The sequence below is a fragment of the Polypterus senegalus genome, chromosome 8 (assembly GCF_016835505.1).
Source record: "Polypterus senegalus isolate Bchr_013 chromosome 8, ASM1683550v1, whole genome shotgun sequence".
NCBI classification, from domain to species: domain Eukaryota; kingdom Metazoa; phylum Chordata; class Cladistia; order Polypteriformes; family Polypteridae; genus Polypterus; species Polypterus senegalus.
Window position 1 is genome coordinate 1,653,652 of NC_053161.1, and position 23,264 is coordinate 1,676,915.

At 37.5% G+C, this 23,264-nt stretch overlaps 1 protein-coding gene across 1 annotated transcript; it reads right to left on the reverse strand.

Annotated features, from left to right (window-relative positions):
- Nucleotides 1-17,375, reverse strand: sirt2 (sirtuin 2 (silent mating type information regulation 2, homolog) 2 (S. cerevisiae)). The gene is made up of 16 exons (XM_039760590.1): nucleotides 17,209-17,375; nucleotides 16,625-16,665; nucleotides 15,912-15,963; nucleotides 15,684-15,800; nucleotides 15,446-15,487; nucleotides 14,782-14,888; nucleotides 14,634-14,690; nucleotides 9,357-9,425; nucleotides 2,488-2,617; nucleotides 2,336-2,395; nucleotides 2,196-2,251; nucleotides 1,939-2,015; nucleotides 1,486-1,537; nucleotides 1,317-1,384; nucleotides 1,164-1,230; nucleotides 1-1,048 (listed from the first exon to the last, which is right to left on the reverse strand). The coding sequence occupies exons 1-16, from the start codon at nucleotides 17,222-17,224 to the stop codon at nucleotides 908-910; spliced, it is 1,152 nt and encodes a 383-aa protein (XP_039616524.1). The 5' UTR covers nucleotides 17,225-17,375; the 3' UTR covers nucleotides 1-907.
- Between the last annotated feature and the right edge of the window lie 5,889 nt (nucleotides 17,376-23,264).

Genomic DNA, 23,264 nt, shown 5'->3' on the forward strand with positions numbered 1-23,264 from the left:
TAACAGTACTAAAGATGTTTATTTGGCACAGAAAATGGCAAAAGAACCATTAAATAGAAAGAAAAGAGCAGTCAGATGATAACAGGCCTACTGGCTTAAGGCAGGAGGGGTAACCTTCTTTATTTTATTTTACACAATTTAACTTGACAGCTGGCCGTGTTAACAGCTGCCTCCAGTGTCTCAAATCTTATTCTATTAGGAACTGAAAGATTTTCCTCTTCTTTTCTTTAACCATCAAGTTGATATTTATGGAATTTTGTATTTAATGTGTATTTTAGAATTGTAATTTTGTCAAAATAAAGATGGCTATGAAAAAGCAGTTTTCCAATACTGAAGCTTTAATTTTTACCATGAATTAGTTAGTCTCTGCATATCTAGGATAGTGTTATTCTTTATATCTCGTAGTCTTCAGCTCCTGCTTGGGAAATACTGTACATGTCCAAATATCTGCCTTCCATCATGGCCTTTTCAGAGGTTAAGTTAGCAAAGACACCAATGAAATAAGGAAGGCACAGATCCAGCTTGCATCTTTCCAGTTTAAATTAGTACACATCCACACGGTAGCTGAAGATCAGCTAGAAGATACTCTGCAAAAACGTTGAGACCCATTTGGGCTAAGTAGATGTAAATCTCCATCCATAAAAACAAGTTAGTACCACTTACATTCCCACCCTTTATAAACATGCATTGGCAATGGCCTACCAATAGAGGCTGTCATCAAGTTTCTAAAGGCAATTCGGTCCAAATGTCAGAGAAGACATAAAACAGTCTGATCACTTGGGATGACTGCTTTTAAGAAGAACTGGTAGAAAATGGCATTAAAATTGAGGGCAGAGATGTGGAATCATCAAATAAAATCAACCACCACATACTCAGTTTACCTCTGAGCTATTCAGCAATAGCCAGGTTATTTTTCCTTGGTTTTGGTGGTGTCTGCTTTTGCTTCAGTTTTGCCTTTTGGTTGTCTCTGCTGACTGGATGCAGCTCCTGTGGCAGAACTACTGTCAATTTTGGCATATTCATGCTTGACCATCTCCTCTAGCTCCTCCTGCAATAGAACAGAGAGTGCCAATCAGTTTGCCAAAAAAAACACTAAGTGACTACAATGCCCTGTAATAAGTATGTGACCATTTATTTACTACTAAGATTATAACAATAGCTACCTTCCATCCAAGCAATTCTGCAAGTTTTCTGCAGCCATCATCGCAGGTCCCCAGGTACGCTACATCCCTGGAACACACACACAAAAAAATAAAAATCACAGTAGCAAAATTGCTGCAGAAGGGAATTAAACCAAAAAACGTGACAGATCTTACCGGTATGCCTTTTCAGAATCGAAGTCCATGCCACTACCCAGGCCAAGCATGCTCATTAGGGGATCAGACTGTCAGAAGAAGCAAACAGATTACAAAATCTTAAAGTAGACAGACGGAATGGACAGAGAGATAACCTATATCCTAAAATCATCCATCAAGCTTTCCTCACCTTGCCTGCCTTTTCCTTATTAATCAGGAGTCGAGGTGTACTGCTGGGAACTCTGGACAAAATAATAAGAAAAGTCAACCAGTGTTAATAAAAAATAAGCTGGATGTTCCACACAAAAGTATCTTTGAAAAGACTGGTAAAAATAAGATGATACAAACACAAAAATGTTTACGTATATACATCCCGGTTCAAAACTTATTCATATTTGCCAATAGCTCTGGTAAACTAGCTCAATTCTCCAATGGCAGATCAATACACTGATTTGTCTAATGTCTTCATGTACAACCTCATCTCTCATTAAACATTGGATGCAGCCAGAAGAAAAAAAGTAAAAATTAGGCATAAAACACTAGCAGCCATTAAAGTTACTCAATTTAAGTACAATTACAGAGACTACAGCACATGTCAGGAGGCAAGGTAACACTATATAAATGAAATCAGATGGGCACATACTTGCTAATCAATGAGGCAAAGGGCTGAACTTTAAGAGATGTGCCCATGATGAGCAACAGGTCACAGGCAGGGAAATCCTATATAGGAAAGAAGAATCATGTTCAAATAATGTCTAAAAATGACCTTTCAAACGATTAACTAAAGCATGAGAGTGGGTATCACAAGTTAAAAATAAAACCAATGGCAGCGCCACAACTGACTGTAGCATAGAATGGAGCCCCATGAGGGGCAACAGGACAAAGACCTTTCACACTCACTGACTGCACAGATGAAAAGAAACGCGCTGGAAGGTTCTCTCCAAAAAAAACAATGTCTAGAAGGGAAGAAAAAGAGTGATGTGCTCAAACTGAAGCTTGTTTCGAATTAAAACCATTTGCAAATAGCAACTGCTTCTCACCTGGCTTCACCAAGCTATTGCATTTTTCACACTTTGGAATCTCCTCAGAGAATATTTTTTCTGGGATAAAAAATAAATAAAATACATTTACAGGTTGTTCTATAACAGAATTGGACATTTTATGGGGCACCAAACACAACATAACTCCTGACCTTTCATCCAGGGAAGTTGGTACTGTTGTCTGCAGGAGGTAGAGACGCAATGTGAAGTGTAGAAGGTGCCATGAGCTTCAATCAGGTCTTCAACAGATAACCCTGCAACACGCTCCAAAGTATCGATATTCTGGCAGAAGAAACAAAATGCACCGGTATCAGTAGCTGCTTCGCTCTCACTTCAAATAAACATCACCCAACAAAGCTCAAAAAATATTCACACACTGAAAACCAAACGGATTTCCAGACAACATGGAAAAAATGGATTTGGCTCTCAGACATGTCTACAAGTGCATATAGTGCTGCTGCAAGCAGCATCAAGGAAGTGGTCTCTAACCACAGAAAGGAGCAATATAACTACAACATTAAGACCCCACCCACTAGAGTTATCACTCATTTTCTGATGCTTTTATTCCATTAATGTGATTATATGCATAGTGGAAAAGAAGCATTTGTATTAATAAAGAAGGTTGAGGAGTGTGTGTACTGATATAGAAGCATACACAGCTTTAGACCAAAGATGTTAATACACAACAGTAGCAGCTGCACATGAAAGTGAAAACTAGCTCATTTCTTGTTCAGATTGTAATGTTTTTGAGATCTTTTCGCACATCTCTATCCTCAAGTAACTCTTTCTATGCAGTACTGCTTTTCTTTTTGTTACCTGCGTATCATTTACGGAAGTGTGGTGAAGCGTGTTCAGGGTCCATTGAAGATCAGTGCCAGTGCAAGAAATGGTGCAGTTCAAACTCTGTGAGTGTGGGTGTACGGAAAAAAAGCAGTAAGGCTACATAGTACTCAAGGGGAATTGGATGACTGTCTGTTCATGTACGAGAGCACAGTTAGCTCTGCCATTCCTTACTGGTGCTCTGTGGCTTGTTAGTGAGGCATCTATACTCACAGGGCTGTAAATATTCTAAGCAGAAGGGAACAGAAAAGAGAAATATCGAGGAACACAAAAAAAGAAAGGAACTGAGAACCGGGTGGTCGAGCCAGTGCTGCAGAAAGGAGGCAATTACAGTCTGGGAAGTCCCTTGTGGGGAAGCAAGGGTAGTGTTCCTGGGAAGATTGAATGTGCAGAGCTGAATGAGATTGGGAGAACCAAAATAAGGATGACTACAATCGTCAGGGTCTCAGACCTGCTGAGTAGACCTTCGGGTGAGCAAAGAAAACTAGTCAGCGAAAGAGAGCTCTGGAGTACAGCGTAAATTCCGATTCAATCTGGTTTTAGCCTAGATTTTATCCATTTAAGGATTTTGCTTATTGCTTCAATTTTAAGATACTTCTTGCTATGGATTTTATGACATATCTTATACATAAACGTCTACGTATGGAAGTGTATGTGTCTGTCCGGCCCGGAAGTGAGAGGTGGAGTCAGACTAAGGGCTCCACCTCCGAGTATACACAAGCGAGGCCAGCACGTCTGCAAAGTGAAACCTCTGAAGAAAGAGTCATGCACTTAGCTGCTAATAAAGAAACAAGACAAGCACATCGGCAAAATGGTATCCCTTTTACTTTTCCTCCCGCCGCTAATAAACAAGCGAGGTTAGCATGTCAGCAAAAAGAAACTTCCAAAGAAAGACAGTCGCTTAGCTGCTAATGCACAAAGGATGCAAGCATGTTGGCAACACCAAACCTCCTAGAACAGAGATGCCCCAAGTAGTTCCTTTCAATTACCTGACATCTCTAGATTCCAATTTTGTTTTGACGATTTCAATAGTTTCTAAGGACCCTGTGCTTTTTACAGCACGGGCTTACACAGCTAGCATTAAATATTTTGCACCTGTACTTTGAACATTGCTTTGAATTATTTATGAATAAACATGCACTTCTGCACCAATCTTGTGTCCTTATGGCAGTAGTCTATCACGGTCATGTCTATTGATACACCCGGGAAGAACAGGAAGAGGCCTCAGATCAGCACCCACTAGACCAAAAACTCATCAAATTATGAGAAAAAAAACTGTTCATCTGTACTGCCAGAACTTCAATGATTGTTCCTCTTATAACACAGCCAACAAGAAGATATTAGTAATTTTTGATAGGCAGATTATAAAGGCTGGAGCCTGGTCTAACCTAATAGTAAAATATTCCAGAGGAGGACCATGAAATTTGGGCAGTATGCGATAAAGAAGAGCAAACAAACATGGTACATTTTGTGTCCAGACTCCAATGTGATGGAAAGATAATGATTTGGAATCCTAAAGAAAGCGATAACATAGATACAGTATATCATATGAGAAGTATATGTGATGGTCTAATCATCTGTGGAATCAAAAATAGCAATCCCGTCAACAGCAAATTCATTTTCTGAAACATTTTGCCAAGTGATTTAAAGGTATCAGTCTACATAGCAAAAATTATTCTTCAAAAATCTTTGACCTATCAAAACCAAATTCTCAACTTTTATGCAAAATGAAAACTTAAAAAGTGCAAGAGATATAAATTAAGGAATTTAATATTGGCACTGAATAAAGAGTCCAAAATGATCTTACGAAGATGGAGAAGGTTGCTTTGAGAACAACCCTCCAAAATCTCTGTCAGTTACACGGTTTAATTTCTTGGCTGTCCAGATGAACTTTTGCTGCCCCTTCTTTATTGTCATACAAATTAAATGAGTCACTTGGTGGTTTATTGCTCATGCCTTAGAATTCTGGGTTTAGATCAAAATCTATTCAACGTCTCTGTGGTGTTTGCATGTTTTTCTCATGCCTGGAATGTATGCATGGGTACCATAATTTCTTCCAAAGTCAATTGAATTTGAATTTATTTTTATAGCCCACTGATCTACAACTACCTTTCGAGCTTCTCAGTGGATAGCTTGCAAACATATACTGTAGTTATGTCTCAAGGTTATTTGTCTATTTCCTTACAAAAGCACATGGCCCTAGAACTAATGATCTGAAAATGTCTATTGAGGTCAGGGAAACAAAAACCTTTGGAGGCCCATCAGACATAGTAATGTGGCCTCTCTGGTACCCTCTGGATGAGAAGTCCCTGATTAAATAAAATACACAGATGTACAATTGTGGCTAAATGTTTTGGCAGTGACACAGATACTGTGTTTTGCAAACTTTGCTGCATCAGCATTTTCAGATTTTTTTTATATGTTTCTATAGTATACTGAAGAACAATTATAACAATTTCAGAAGTTTCAAATGCTTTTATTGGCAAATATGTCAAATTTATGTAAAGAGTCAATATTTACAGATCCAAACTTTCAATGTTATGATTTACGAGCCACTTCGTTATCACTTTTGCCTTGTGACATGGTGCTCCATCATGCTGGAAAATACATGGATCATCACCAAATTGCACCTGGATCGTTGGGAGAAGTTGCTCTTGGAGGACGTTTTGATACCATTCTTAATTTATGGCAGTGTTCTTGGGCAGAATTATGAGTGGGCCCAATCCCTTGGATGAGAAGCAACCCTACATATGAACTGCCTCAGTATGCTTCACAACAAAGGACTCATGGTAGCATGCACCTTTTCCTTCTCCAGACAATTGATTTTCCAGATGTCCCTAATAGTCATCTGAAAATATAACTTTGCACCAGTCTTCTGAATTTAAGACTGTCTTTGATGCTTTTCTTGGAAAGAAGTGGCTTCTTTGCTGCCCTTCTCGACTCAAGGCCGTTGTTCAAAAGTCTTCCCCTCACTGTGAGTGCAGAAGCACTCACATCCCCCTGCTGCCAATACTGAGCAAACTCTGCACTGGTGGCAACATGATTCTGTAGCTGGTTCCACAGGAGGAGATGGTCCTGGTACTTACTGGACACTTTCATCTGATCATTTTGTGCAAAGGCCAAAATAAGTGAAAATGGGTTTTTGTGATAATGTCAACATTTCATGCTAATAAAGCTCTTAGCAATAAATTAATATGCATCTCATCACTCTGCACAATAATATAAAAACAATGTGAATTATATCTGAAGCCGCAAATTTGGCAAAACACAACATTTGTGTCACTGCCAAAACCTTTGGCCACTACTATATACATTAAAACACAGGGCTAGAAAAACAACTCTGTGTCCTTCACCTTCTTCACACATCCTAAAGTTGTGCACATCTGGATAACTCTCAACTCTAAATTGGTTAATTGTGAATATGACGGACTATGTACTGTATGTGCTGTAAAAGGAACTCTTGTCCTCTTTGGGATTAGGTCCTGTCCTTCACTCCATATTGGCAGAACAGACATTGGCTGTCCCCATTTCTCTAATTGTTTAAGTAGGAAGCAAAGATAGATGGACAGAAATTTACAGCTTCCTATACATTTACTTATTATACAGCATATGTGTATATTTTAACCTCAGCAATGGGAATCCTATCTTGCACAGGGTAAGAAGACTTTAACCATTCTACTATTTAATGAACAAATATACATTTCACATTCAAATTTGCTTTTCTGTGTGTTTTGTTGTATTATTTGTTAGCTACTTATATTCTGGATTTTGTTTCTGAATGCCTAGAATTGGAGAACATCTTTCCCCTGACTTGGAAGCACTGCATGAATATGATTGTGAAAAAATCAAAACAATGAGCAATTTTATAAAAATTATTTTCTAACACTTTTTAGACATTAAATCATTCATTGGCTTGAAAATATAAAATACTATTTTTTCCGTTTAATTAAAAAAGTCTAATTGGGCAAGGCGCATTGTCAAAAGAATCACTTTGAATTTAAAATACTGTATATGTATTGGTCATGATCAATATAGAGATTGCATGCTTTAACCATGTTTGCATGACACTTTCTCTAAGAAGTTAGAAGTCACACCCCAAGGACAATGGGTTGGGCTGATGGCCATTAGACTGGCTCTGTGTGATCCAGTGTATACTGTAATGGACTGGTGCACAACTAGTGTCCGATTCTTTCCCCCGAATACTCTTTGACCATAATTGGATTAGTCACATTGGAAAATGAATGGATGGATGGATGAAATAAAAAAAATTACTTCCCCAACTTAAAGGACTTGTAATCACCAGAGCATGCATTTCTTTTTTAATACATAAGTAAACAATAACATTTCAAGCACCCTATTCTAACTGATACTAAGAACAAAAATGTGTACAAAATACAAAGCTATTTACACCAGCTGTCCATATGCCATAGTAAAAGACTAAATGTCTAATAATATTGACAGCTTAATTTTTTAAATCATTGTCTACATATGATGACTTTAAAATGTCACTGATTCTATACTCACAAACTAGCTAAAAACCCAACACATAGTAGCAAGTCACTATGTTTATATCCTAACGATTACTCTATACATCTGTTCTGATCAAAGCTAAATCTCTGAAGGAAAACATATTTTTACATTAAAACAAAATAATATTACAGAAATCACTCAAGAGTAATGGGGCTTCCTCAGATGACCATATTAGTTTTAGAAACTAAAAGTCCATTTGTGATCCCAACTATTTTCATAACATCATTAAGTAACAAAAATAAGGTAACATTTATAATACAAAAAAGAACATTAACTTTTATTTTAATCTCTTAATAACTGTGACTCATACTGTTGAGTAATGTATTATTTTATGCATTGTACAGTTTAAGTTTAGCTTAGAGTGGTGCAGTTGTAGCATTATGATAGTTTCATTTTTAGAGTTCTCCAAGAGTTTCAACTTTTGTCCATCTGCAAGGTCAGTCTGCAATTTTTAACCTGACTTATTTACCAGACAAGAATGTTTTTTATTTATATTGAAGGTCAGAGTATACGTTTTTATCATTTATACAGCCTTGCACAAATCTTTTTTTGTTTTGCAAACGCTTTGTGAGAAATGTTTTATTTAAAGCACACATTCACAGTTGGTAACTTGTGTTTTTCAATAAACAATGCATGAACAAACTACTGAATTCATGATAATACCATAAAAGTGAGATTATTGTTCTGGTTGCTTTTCATGTACATATAATCCTGCAAATTGGCTAAAATTTGCTTAAAGCAGCACATAAATGTCATTATATTTACAGAGGCATGTGACTTAATCCAGCATAGCACTCTGTTTTGCACAGAGTCTCACCTTTTTGCAGATAAGCTTTAAATAACTGAGGTTAACTTACAACCTTAACATAGAATATTTATTTGTTCCACTTGAAACAAAGGTAGAAGTGGTGTGTATATTGCAAGTCCTCTGTCTCAGCATACAAGCTTTGAAGCGTGTTTCTGGTAAATATGACATGTATCTCTGATGTGCATGTTACACTAATTGATGTCTCTAAAAGTGGCCCCATTAAAGTGAGTCCATGTCTTGGTTCATTGGTTCCTATCAAATACTTGATGCTGCCAGCATAGTCTCCAGTCCTTAGCAATTCTGTTATTGGACTAAGCAGGTTTTAATTTTTGCTTTATTGAGGTGCTAGAATTTGCACCCTAGACCATTATGAAATTATGAAATGCAAAACATTTACATGTCCCTATTGCCAGTAGTCTTTTTATTGTGAATGACATTTTTGTTCTCATTCTTTTACATTGTTTTCAGTATAAATAATAGTAAACTGTCTAATGCTTCACTATTCAAACAGCTTTTTGGGAACCTGTGCCTTATTTCTACAATATTCTACTAGAAAAAGCAATTTGCTAAGCTATCCAATGCAATCCTAGTTCAATGACTGCATTAATAAAAGTTGTAATGAGTGGACATCGTATCCTTTGATGAGATCACAAATTCACTTTCTCTTGTGTCAAGACACTAGAGTCAAAAAACAACAACACTACCCTGATGTTGATGAATCAAGTAACTCTAACCAAACATCTGCTTTACTTTGTAAAATGTCATTTGCATTCCCCACTGATATTCAGGTGTCATTAGTATGGACCCAGACAAAGCAAGAATGAACTAGACAGCAGTACTGACCTGTGTGTAACAGCGCTTTAGTAAACCTTTATCCTTCAACAGTCGGATGAAGTAATGGCAGATTGTAGGCTGTAATAAAAAATACATTTACATTTATTTTCTTAGCAGATACTTTAATCCAAACAGACTTACAAAAGAGGTCACTGTAATCGAGTAACATTAGTCTGGGGATTGTTTGGGAACACGTGTTACAGGACAGGGGCACAAAATTGATTTCCACAAGTGAAAAGCTCAAAACAAAATATAAACTAGTTATAATTACCACATTTACAAAAGCTAACCACTATCACTTAGATAGCAATTCACCAAATAAAAGTGTCTTCAAATGCTTCTTGAACACATTGAGGGAGTCAGAATTGCAAATGGAGGTGGGAAACTCATTCCACCAGCCAAGAGCTGCATATGAAGAGTTTGGACTGAGATTTCATAACACACAGAGATGGCATCACCAGACGCTGTTCATCAGCAGATCTCAGTGGTCGAGAAGGAGCATAGGACCTCACAAGTATCTTCATATATATGGGTGCAGACCCACTAACTACCCTGTTGGCAAACATTTAGGAATTGAACTGAATATGTGCCAGTACAAGAAGCCATTGTATTATACATACAAAATTTCAAGCAATTAGTATTATTGCCAGGTATTACAGTGTATGGCTAAGGAGCCTACAATTATGCTGGCATGTACAGTTTTGAGGGTTAAAAAGATGAATAAGAGGTAACTTGCGCTCTTCCCCATTTTGCCTCCCCAAGTGAGGCTAGACCATACTTCACAGAGTCCCAGTCCTCTGACATGCCAAGAGACAGGACATGTCCAAAACAAAATAAACCCTCGGCAGGGGGAGGACATTTTTAAGTCTAATGGCACTTTAAATTATTTGCTAATTGACACTAGAATCCCTGAAGCCTACGAAAAAAGTCGGAATGCCGGGCATCCTTAAATTCCTTCGCAACTCCTAATCAACATCTTTGTTTTGCAGATGTGTCAATCGGCACTGGCAGCAAGCAGCCTTCTGTTCCATCCCCCATCGACGCGGGTAAAGTTCTCCCAGCTTATCTGGGTGTGAGGTGCATAGAAGTGTATAGGGATAATGTAAACTTTCTGTCGATTGACATTTGAGCTTGGGTTTTTAAATCATTGACAGCAATATGTAAATTGAATGATTTTTTTTTAGTAATTTTGTTATTACTATAACATGGAAAAAGTTTCTGTTTTAGTTATGTATTCCACATTTCTTGCCTTGCATTTCCTATCATCCAACATTTACCCCGATTGTTGTAGACAAAGAACACACATGAAATGCATGTATTCCAAATAATGATATAATGTTTTCCCTACCTCACTCCCAGATAAAGAGACTTGAGCTGGGTGAACTTCAGCTGCATCGGTGGAGGATGGGATAGCAGGCTGTTTGCTCTGAATGACATATTTGCAAAACAAAGATGCTGATGAAGAGATGCGAAGGAATTTAAGGTGGCCCGACATTATGACTTTTTTCGTAGGCTTCAGGGATTCTAGTGTTAATAGTTACCAAAATATACATATATTTAATAGAATAAATTTCAATACAGTAACTTGAAAAAAGTGGCCAACAAGTAAACTGAAAATATAGTTACAGAAAATGTTATATTTAAGACAGACTTCTTTGTATTAACAGGTCATGATATGACTCGTTCATATTTTAGATGATGTCAGGATCAGTGTTTTTTAGCTCTTTTTCTGCTTCTTCAGGAGAACTAAAGATTTAGAATTGGCCATCAACAGTCATTTTCAGTTTAGCTAGAAACATGAGGCTGTGTGTGATTTTAGCTTTTACATAACCACTGTTTAATGCTATAGAATGCAGCTTGTTTGCCAGCTATTTAAGGAGATAATTCTGGGAAAATATGAATATGGTTATTTTCAAATATAACCTCTTTCTGTCTGAGAATCAAAATCAAATTTTCTTTAGCTTGTAGATTGTCAATTTAGACAATCAGACTTCTCTATTTTGAGGTATGTAATCTATGTGTACAATAAGCTTCTGCAATCTCAGCCTCCAATTTAAAGTCCTTTCCAATTATTTTAGAAAATAGTTCAGCTATGAATTTCACTGGGTTTGGACTTCTGTGGTTTTCAGGAAGACCTTAGACTCTTGATGTTGTTCCTTCTATATCTGTCTTCCAATGCAGGTAATTTATCATCAAGCACTTTGCACTCGGATTCTACAGCAGTTGCTTTTTTGTAGTCGGCGGATGTCAATTGTTCAGCTTCTTCAATACGAGTCATAAACGTTTGCTTAACTTCTACCAGCTGAGCACCAAGTACTCTGATTTTATTCTCAGTTTTGCTTGTATTTTCCTGTATTAATTATAAATTCTTGCTAGATTTTTTTTTAAAGTTTTCATCAAAAATATTGCTTAAATCTACCTCCAGGGGCCTCACATATAAACGGTGCATACACACAAAAATGTTGCGTAAGAACGTTTCCACGTTAAAATCTCAATGTATAAAACCTAAACTTGGCGTAAAGCCACGCACATTTCCACGGTAGCTCATACCCTGGCGTATGCAAGTTCTGCGCTCGGTTTTGCAGACTGGCAGCACCCAGCAACAAAGCAGTGCTAATGTTCCTGTGTGGTTACCCTTTCTTTTTTAGATCCACATCCCTAACGCGGCTTTATAAATACACTGAAATTAACTGAATATTGTTTATTAGTTTAATGCATCTGATGTAATTAACCTGTAACAATATAATGGTCCACAGAATGGTCAAACTATTCTAAATACAATAGCTGCTTTAGCATTGTTACTCTCACTGCACCTTCTTCTTCTTTCAGCTGCTCCCTTTAGGGGTTGCCACAGCGGATCATCTTTTTCCATATTATTCTCACTGCACCAGTATTTATATCACTGTATCTGAGTGGGGAATCACAGCTGTACAAGCAGCTGATCAGAAAGAGAATTATCGGTATACACCACCATCTAGCACATGCTGCCTCAGCCATGCGCACTGTCTATTGAACTGCTCTCACACAGCAAACGCGTCAGGGCCTTTCCTGTACTGACCCCACAATTCAGAAACAGTTTCATCCCAAGAACTATAAACACACTCAATCAGTCCATCAAGTGCTCCTTGTAGAACTGTTTGAACTTATAAGTACAATTACCTCACTGTAAACTTGCGATACAGTTACAATATTGCACAACCTGAGCCACTTTATAAAGCGCGTATTTACATATTATGACGATATCATTTTTAAGATGAAATGCAGCAAAATATGTTTATTATATTATACAGATAAAACTTTAACTTCATTTAAATAATCTATATTGTAAATAATTAAACGTGAGGACACGGTTCCGCAGTGCTAGAGAGGCGCTGGTGCGCCATTCACGGATTGTTCCTGCCTTGCGCTGTATTGTTGCTGGTGCTGGTGCAACACTGGAAGGATAGATGGATAGAATAATTAAACACATACTACGAAGATATTTCAATGTTCCTTAAAAGTTTTGAAGAATCTGTGTTGTAAGCTTAAAGATGGCTTAACGTCTATTACAGAGCTGATTGTGTGGCGATTGGGTATTTAGAGAAAGAAAGGTAAGGACAGGAATTGGGGGTTAGTATGTTTGAAAGAGACAGTATTGCTGCAATAAAGTATTTCATCAAAGGTCGTGCACAGCGCAGCAAGTATCTTGTGTGAGACATGAACAATCACTGCACCACCATGCTCCCATATTTAATAACATGCTTTAACTCCTATCATCATGAAAATTATATCACGTATACACCTCAGAATTTTAATTATTCAGAGAACTGTAATATTACGAAAGTAATGGATTCTGTGTCCTGTCGGAGAAAGAGAAGGCCCAGAAGCACGTAGTGATACACACACAACGAGCACATAGCAGATCAAATACAAAGCATTTAACGTACTACTTTAATAATGATAGAATTTGAGAAACTAGTAAATTAAACGATTTAAAGATTAAGTTTATGATGTTCTAGTTTAATGACAAAATAAACTACGTGATTAAAGTGGAAATTTAGAGATTAAAGTTGACATTTCCTGCTTTTTTCCCCACTGTGTGCCTTTTTTTTCTCTGTATCCTAATAAGCTTTCAGATGACACTCAGATGTTGGGCTACAACTCCCCTTTTCACAGCGACTTTGATATCTAACAACTTCTTTTTTTATTTTGGCACTGTGCGACTTTGTGAACTTGAGCTTTTGAGTTTCTCCAACACACTATGTCACAAGATCAACTTCCTTTTGTTGTTTATACCACTGTTCAAACCAACAAACAGTACATTTTTCCTTGCTTTCACTTGGTATTCACTGAAATTCTTCTATTTTCCCTCGTGCTTTTGCCATTGTCTTTTCACAGAAGGCTGAGCTTAAGGGCTATTTATATTGATTTGCATATTCAATGAGGCGTAATTCTGGGAGGAGTTGGGGCGGGACAGCAGGTGCATGCACATGCGTTACTTTTCATGATGACCAGGATTTATGGAGTGGAGGAACGTGGAAGTTGGCGTTCGCACATATTTATGCATCTGGATTTTTTTGTGCATAAGCACATTTACGCTTTTGTCCGCATGCCATGTTATAGTGTGAATTCTACGCATGGCGTTATGCATGAGGCCCCTGGTCTTTTATATCCTGAAGCAGCTAATCTTGTCTATTCTGTCTACTCTGTTGCGTGTTCACACTATGTCCTTCTTTATATGCTCCTTTCATAATTTAGATTTACCCCAAACACAGTAATCAGTACCTTCAGTTTAGACAGCATGTTTCCATCTTCTCTGTGCTCCAAAGGTGGAGTTACATATCCTGTTGTAGTTTATGCAATTGACTCACAGTGGCTTTTCCGATATCTGTCCTGAGATCGGCAAATTATCGTTGCCCACCTCACTCACAGTTTTGCTCCTACATTCACTGTCGGTTAAGACAGATCCTGCAGCGCAAGGACCTGGCTGACTCATTCCTTTGGCTGTCTCTTCCAAATCAGTCTGTGGAGGGCCATAGCATAAACTTAACACTGCCTTAGACTTTGATGTAATTTTAGATACCTTTTCTTTCTCTTTCTGACCTGACCCTATGGTCTCCTATTCATGCTTTTAATATACTTGTACCTGAATACTCTCGTGTTGATTTTATACTGAACATCTTGGACAGATTATAAAAAAAGCTAAATAACACCTCTGCCAGCAAAGAACCATCTCAGATGTCCATCTCTTGCAAAGGACCAGACCACTTCAAGCAGTCAGAATACTTCAGTTTTTGGTTGTCTCACCTTGAACTGCCCAGGATACAGCTCTCTGGCCAAGGCAAAGAATGGCTCTGGGTGTTCCTGTGGTGGAGAATAAATATAAGAACACTGCATAGTAATGCAAACCAAATTCATGCCATCACACATTTAAATCTATCATGTTTGGCTATACCTTAAAGTATCCAATGTCAAATATTGCCTCTGGGTAGGGCAGATCATACTTCTGAAGGTTATCATACAGTCCAGTGCCAGGAGAACGAAAATCTGGGATCCCAGCAGCTGAGATAACCAAAATCAAGTTTCAGCATAACCGGAAGCGAAGTACTGACCAAAAAAATAACTCATTTAGTCTAATTCAAGGTCACAGGAGGGGTTGAAGCCTATCTGGTAGCATTAGAAAGGAAGAAGAAAAAAGTCTAGATGTGATGCCACTTAGCAGCATTAGAAAGGAACCCAAAAACAACCATTTGATTTGGCACAAGTCTACTGAAAGGACACATTCATGTACACACACAGTCTCAATTTAGATTCATCAATTAATCTAAGAGGTACATGTTTGGGCTGAGACAGGATAAAAACATAAAATATAAACAGAATCTGCCAACACCACAAATACAATGACTGGAGGATTTGAACCCAGAATACTGGATTCAAGAGGACACAGCACTAATCGCTGCCCCACCATGCTGCTCTATTAATAAAAACTTCATAGAGTCATGTTCATCTAGTTCAATGAAGAGTCTCATTATGCAGTCCCCTAGCTCTTAATTTCATCCTACTGTGCCAAAACATTAACCCAAAATAACTGCTATATTTATTTTATTAGGACCACTCACAGGTAGATATGCCAGCCCCAACCATGCAGATTATATTTTTACCTGCAAATGAAAAAAGAAATATGTGTCTATAAGATTTTATTCAGTGTTATTTCTCTGAATTTAGTAAAACTATCTTAAATGAGATGACACATTACTACCAAAGATGTCCTTATAGTGAAGCAGTAATAGCCAAAAGCCATTCCAGTAAAGTAACTAACTGGTGGTTTAAGTAGAGGTCTAAATGTAATACACTCACATCTTTCACTCTGGATATACTTAACCACTCCATTCAGACTGAGCTCCTCCAAACTTTTCTGTTGACTCTCGCCTCCAAGACCCAGAGTGCGAGAGAAGAAATTTTTCAGAAAATCCACTGGAAAACAAATACATTAAACAAATATTAATTCTTAGCTGATAACAGTTTTCAGAGTAAAGTCTATGAAAAAGTGCCAAAAAGGTGATCAAAAAACTAAACAGCACTCACTCTGGGGGTCTCCAACTGCTCCTTCACTGTACTCCTCGTCTGAATCAGAGTCCTGAGCAAACAGCGTAAGACATTTTAAAAAGGAAATAGTGCAAGAAAACTAGTCATTTTAATTGTTCATCAATAGACTGGGTTTATAATTGATCACAAACCTCAATAGCTTCCCCGCACATGTTAAGCATCACACTACAATTTCTAATAAAGTAAATAAAATAATATTTATTTTAAATAGGCCCTTTCTTGGCGGGTGCACATAACAGATTTAACACTGAACACTAAATTCTGACATGTACATCCATCTGACAGCCCTGTCATAATCAACATGAACAAGCATTGGCATCACTAAAACAAACTCAGGATAGGTGGGGGCACAGGTTTGCCCTTCCTGCCTTGTACCTGACTCTGACTGGGATAGGCTCAGGCTCTGTAACTTACTTTAAAAATGCCTTTATTATTTTAAAAATGAATGTTCATGTAGTGGTAGCACATGTAAGTAATTTGTATCATTTCACACAATGTCTTGACAGTAACCGAACCTGCAAGTTTCTGGTCTGTGGCCCCAATGTATATTGATTAGCTACTCTAACACCAAATCCTTTGTCTGGAATGAAACCTGTTATATGTCTAGTTACAGAATTTCACCAGCTTCAGTCTTTAACTGAGAATATGCATGAGAGAATCTGACATAAACAAAGCAAAATGGTGCTTCTCACCTCAGGGTTAAGGCCACTGGCATCCAATCTGCTATCAGGTTCTGTATAAATTACAGAATAAAAACACACAATATGATTAATGCTAGGCAATGTGATCAGGTTGTCAGTTTATTTCTTAAACATCTTTTCCAGATGCATTTGTTTTTGAAGTTTCTGGATATTCACTTGTCTTTAAAGTTCCAGGTGTACAGGAAATAAAATAAGTGGTCACTCAACCGTACTGGTGTCTCAAGGGGCACGTGACTTTAATGAACATCTTGCGGAGAGTTGCTCTCTTTAATAATAAAACATTGGGTCAGAATTGACGTTGGTTTGTTCCAGGAGCTGTTAATTTATTTCGATCGAGAAGTGGTCAATTTAAACGGTTACATGAGGCCTGTGACGTGGCCGATCATTTCAAAGCTCTCCTGGGGTTTGTCACTTAATTACTCTGTTTCAGCAATCCTCAGGAAAGAAAGATTTAATTTGGAAAATCGGCCTGTTTCTTTGGGCTTTACGGAAAAGAGTATGCTAGACGGTATCCCTTCAGTTCATCTCCTCTCCTCTAAAAACAAATGATGTGTTCACCAGTAAAATGTGATTACCTTGAGAATCAGACATTGATGATCCCTTTTAATCTTCGGGCTTTGATCAGCTTCAGCCTTCGTTTGTTTATTACGTCTGTTGTCAATTATTTTTCCGGTCTCAGTGTCACGATTAAAATAGTTCGACAAGAAAACGCGGTAGTAACTGCAGGTTACCATATCAGGCAACCGAGCAATAACGCTGTAGTACACGGATGTGACGTCATAACCCGGGCACGGACGGATTCATGTACATAGACATACTGTATATGGATAACCGCCGCATTCACTGTGTTACCCAGTCGACACGATACGTCAGCGCGTCCGCCACATTACGAGTGGCAAAAAGTACCATTTAAACTAATACAGGTAGAAGTGGAAACCGGGTTTTCTAATGAAAAAACAATAACGTTTAAAAACAGTATCGTATACATACAATAGATTTTAGCGAATCTTTTAAATGCCATTATTTATATCCATTTATACACTAATAATGGCAATAATTAAATAATAATAATTATTATTAAATAATTCCTCCCATATAAGTAACATTTCTCGGACTGCCTTCTTCAATCTCCGAAACATTTGTAAACTTCATCCTGTTCTTATGCAACACAGTACTGAAGTATTGGTTAATGCCCTAGTCACCTCACGTATAGATTACTGTAATGCTATCTATCTGGCATCCCACAAAAACCTATCCATGGCTTACAACTTCTTCAAAATTCTGCTGCCAGGATAATGACCTGCTGTTCTAAATCCACTGAACATATTACACCTATTCTCTCTCAACTTCACTAGCTCCCTGTTAACTACAGAATACAATACAAAAGACTGCTCTTAACATTTAAAGCTCCCCCCTACCTCACTGATCTCCTACAGACTGACACTCCTCTCGCTCACTCAGATTCTCATCTGCAGCTCTACTTTCTGTACCACACTTCAGGCTCAGTGCTATGGGAGCTCGAGCGTCTCTCATAGTGCTCCTCAACTCGGGAATTCTCTTCCCTTTCATATACATCAGCTCGATTCAATAACACATTTTAAAACTACCCTCAAAACTTATCTTTTCAAACTGGCATTGTGAATTTTGCACTGTTACTGCCAGTTCTCTTTGTTTGTTTGCTAATTATTGCTTTTTGATTTATCATTCTCGTTTTAGTTTTATTAATGTTGTTTAATTTTATTGTAAGGTGACCTTGAGTGCTAAGAAAGGCGCCTATTAAATAAAATGTATTATTATTATTATTATTATTAAGATGGAAACTTGACCAATATCTGAAAGTCAAAATAGTAAGACTGCAACTGGCAGTCTGGTCTTTCTTTTAACAGTGAAATGATACACTCACTGTAGTGGGCTGGCACCCTGCCTGGAGTTTGTTTCCTGCCTTGCGCCTTGTGTTGGATGGGATTGGCTCCAGCAGACCCCTGTGACCCTGTAGTTAAGATATGGCAGATTGGATAATGGATGGATGGATGATACACTCAATGATAAAAGTAAACAATTGTATTGTATATAAATTGGCTTAATAATTTCTGAAAACATTTCACTCATTCCTCTCTCAATCACTCTCTCCTTCACACACACACGATGTAGTTAATTAAATATATACAGGATAGGATCTAAAATCCATGAAACAGAACTGTCTTACATAGCTTTTTCCATGTGTTGCCACTCTGTAATTTGAGAATATTCAGTCTGGCAATATGGTGCAGCCTTAGTTTGTGGACGGCAGACACAACTAAAGACATGAGCATAAAATGATGGTTGTCAGTTTCAAACTGTGTTTCCTCAATGTGCTCCTTGAGAAAAAACACATCATCTGAACCAATCTCAGCTCGAACAAACTGATTGATCAAAGATACACTGACAAATTGGCCTAATGTCGACTGTCAGATAACACACTCAGCTATTTTGACCACCTTGACAGTACCCCCAGAAGCAATCATCAAACCTCCTTTGTTTTTTTTAATGTGAGCAAGTGGTAATTTTGATCATATGATGCCAGAACAGCATCTGTTACCAAACTAGCATGGCACACATCACAGGACAGCTTTCTCAAAACCTTGTCTAAGGGCTACCTCCCATTACTTCCTGAGGTGGATTTCTTTGGGAAACATTCAAAGTTTGAGAAATGTTAACAGCTAACAACAATCTACATAGTTAGTGACTAAAAAAAATTAACCACAACGTTTGTTTGGAGGCTAACTTGAGCACATAGCTTTGCTAGCTTAGCCTGGCGTAGCTAAAGTTAAGTTATAAAACAGGATTTTCTAATGGCCAGATATTACCAAAATAATTGTTCAGCTTTACCTATGAAATGTAATCCCCTGGAATATGGTTTGGAGCGTACAGTGGTTTGTACAATCCCAAGCAGCACATGCGTGAGGCATCTTTATCCATTACTTGACTCCACAGCCACTCGCAATATGGCGGTGATGCTGCTGGTCATGTGGTGTCTAGTAATTTTATGTCTATGTTCATGCACAAAGCGCGTGTGTGCGTAGTTGGTTCTTTTCATTTAAGGAAAACCAATAACAATCAAGATATTAATTGGCTTCCTGTGTGTTTGAGGGTTTGACTCCGATTCCGTTTAACGTTTGCAGTTTGCTCAAACGTGCTGCCCATGTCAGATAAATACCATCTACCACATGGAAAAACTAAATGAAACGGAACTATCATTGGAGACCACGGAGACCGTTGACTATGGTGCTTACTTAATCTCCCCAATATAGTAATTGTTTCATCTGTAACTGAAGAATATAATAGGCTAAATTATTTTTGTTAGAAATATTTTCATTTAAATTGTGCCTTGTGCTTGTTTGTTAGTGGTGCTGCTGAGTTCATTAAACCATTTTTGTTTGGCAGTGTCCTTACTGTGTGTAGCTTAAAAAACAAGAAGGTTGTAAGTCTTCCAATTTTGTCAACATGCATGGATCCATGTGTTTATGTATTTGTATATATTGCAATGGGTTATCTGGTCAGAAGAATTCACCACAGACCCAGCAAGACCTTAAGAGTGGTGCAAAAGTACAGACTGGCACATGTGATACATGTTGTCATTCTAGTGTGAATGGAAAGAATGACATTGCCTGGAAATTAGAGTGCTCTGGAAGTAATTACTGCACATGTAAGAATATAGAAAATGACATCAATGAGTAGCAGAAGGCCTCCAAATTTCCTTCACATTATTATGTGACAGAAAATAGTCCCTACCTGTGACCATATGAAATGGCCACAGTAGTGTGAGAATATCTGGATCACCAGAAGAAGCCCAGAGGACAGTTCACTGCCAGGTGTCTTTTGAGTTTAGGATATGGAGATGATTTTTGTGAGAGGCTTCAATAGCAGATGGATGAGTAGCAAGTGTTATAAGAGACAGAGATAGAAGATGAAAGGAAAGGGGTGCTTTGTGAATCTGTATTGGTGGGTAAGGCACTCCATGCCAAAGTTTAAAATGAATACAGTATAGTAAGGCTTAGCAGTTCTGTGTGGCACAGGTTTTTTCAAACAAGTGGTCTGTTGAGAGGTCCGGTGGTGAAATGTGCTTTTCTAAATATATATATATCTATTTACCCTCAACAACAACAGCAACATTTATTTATATAGCACAATTTCATACAAATAATTTAGCTCAAAGTGCTTTACATGATGAAGAAAGAGAAAAAAGACAAAATAAATAATAATTAAAATAAGGCAAAACTCATTAACATAGAATAAAAGTAAGGTCCAAAGGCCAGGGAGGACAGAAAAAACAAAAAAACTCCAGGCAGCTGGAGAAAAAATAAAATCTGCAGGGGTTCAAGGCCACGAGACCACCCAGCCCTCTCTGGGCACTCTACCTAACATAAATGATCAGTCTTCATTTTTTTAAGAGTTCTCATGGAAGGACTTGATGATGATGGTCATGTGGACTTCTGGCCTTTAATCCATCAATGTAGGAACATTATGGTGCTTTGATTAGGTGGTGGTGGTGGCGCAGGTTGCCACCACAGAAAACCGGGAAAAGAACAGAAGAGAGAGTAGGGGTTCAAACATAAACATTGCCAAGGGTACAGAATAAAAAGAGATACAGTTAATGAAAAAGGTTTAAACAATTTAAATAGGGATAAAGTTTGCATTGCTTTTATACAATTTTACATCCATTTTAAAAAGTTCAGACCACATAATTCTGTGTATATAATAATGTACACATATAATAATTAAGTTTATCACAAATGCCATTTTTTTACTATTCTTATTGAGGTTGTAGTTTAACATAGTATCTATTTCTTCAAAGCCAATAACCACATCAGTCTCTTTTTTAATGTAAGTTTGTAACTTTGTCTAAAGGTTTTTTACAACTGCATGAGTAAAAAATTCTGAATAGTTTCAGGAAAACTGTCACAAAATGTATTTTTCTCATTGGTATTAATATAAAATTGCTGGACAAATAAATTTGATAAATGATCTAATATATTTTATTATTGGGTATCTATCATCAACATTTAATTCCTATTCATCTATTTTCCAAATAAATAATTCCAATATACTGCATTAGCGAGAATTTAATTATCTTACACAAAAGACCTTAGAAATTGATTATTACATCCATAACTCAAAATATCCTTTCTCTGTACTTTAATGCAAGCTGTAAAATTATTTTAATGTTTCTGTTGGATCTTCAGCACAACTTCTTAGAAGAGTGAATATTTCTCTATAGGAATTGTGTTTATTAAAGTACAAAATTCATCAAGAATAGCAGAAATGTTATATTTGCTAATAAACTCATAATAATTACATAAAATGCCATTATCACTTAGTATTTGCCCATCCATTATCCATCCATCCATCCATTATCCAACCCGCTATATCCTAAAACAGGGTCACGGGGGTCCACTGGAGCCAATCCCAGCCAACACAGGGCACAAGGCAAGAACAAATCCCGGGCAGGGCGCTAGCCCACCGCAGGGCACACACACACACACACACCAAGCACAATTTAGGATTGCCAATGCACCTAATCTACATGTCTTTGGACAGTGGAGGAGGAAACCGGAGCACCCAGAGAAAATCCACACAGACACGGGGAGAACATGCAAACTCCACGCAGGGAAGACCCAGGAAGCAAACCCAGGTCTCCTTACTGCAAGGCAGCAGCGCTACCACTGTGCCACCTTGCCACCTAGTATTTGTTTAGCACAAAAATACAAATTTTAACTGAATAATCAAAAAAGTTGTATTTCTAATTTTAATATATCTAGTTTTCCAAATAGTAAATCTATGAGGAGAATTTTAATATATCTATTGATCCAAATATGAGGAGAAGAGTTATGCTTATATATAAGTATATAAGTATCACCTGTTGATGGAAACTTGCAAATTTCAAAGGAATTTTTCTAATGTAAAAATTGCAATTCTGTACAACCGACTTTTTGAAATACTAGATTAGTCATTGTATGCTACGTAATATGTTTGTTTTTCAAATTATTCACCATGTTGAGCTTTCAAAGTGGAGATATTTCAAAATGGGGCTTTGGGGGATGTTTCAATTGTATATTTCACATGATCTTTAGGCACAGCAGTGCACTACATTCCTGGCATCACCACAGTCACAATGCAGTGCTAGACAGTTACTCTGTTGAGGATCTTCATTGGCTCAATTTCAAAAGCGACGTCCTTTCCCAGTCTGCGCAAAGTATGGACTTGAGTTCTAGCCCTGTGGGTACCGTAGGTTTGATTTGCACATAGACCATTGTCCAAACAAAGAGTTCTGTAATATTTATTTATAAGTTAAATACTTTTGGGAGGAAACCACAAAGGATTAATGAAAGACACCTCAATCTTTGGTGTAAAATGATGTTCACATAGAATCTCTGTCACATTGATGACTATTGTACGCAAGATAGCTTGTGTACTTGTAATGATACATCTTTTACTCAACCTCATTTGAAGTCTAGGTGTTTTACTGTGACAGAGGTGGATAACAACAGCCCACTCTGACATCCTCAGGAATCAGATCATTTGGGTCTGGTAATCTTAATCATGTCAGAGAGGCTGAGAGACCCTCACCTTAAAGAATGTGCAACACTGTGTG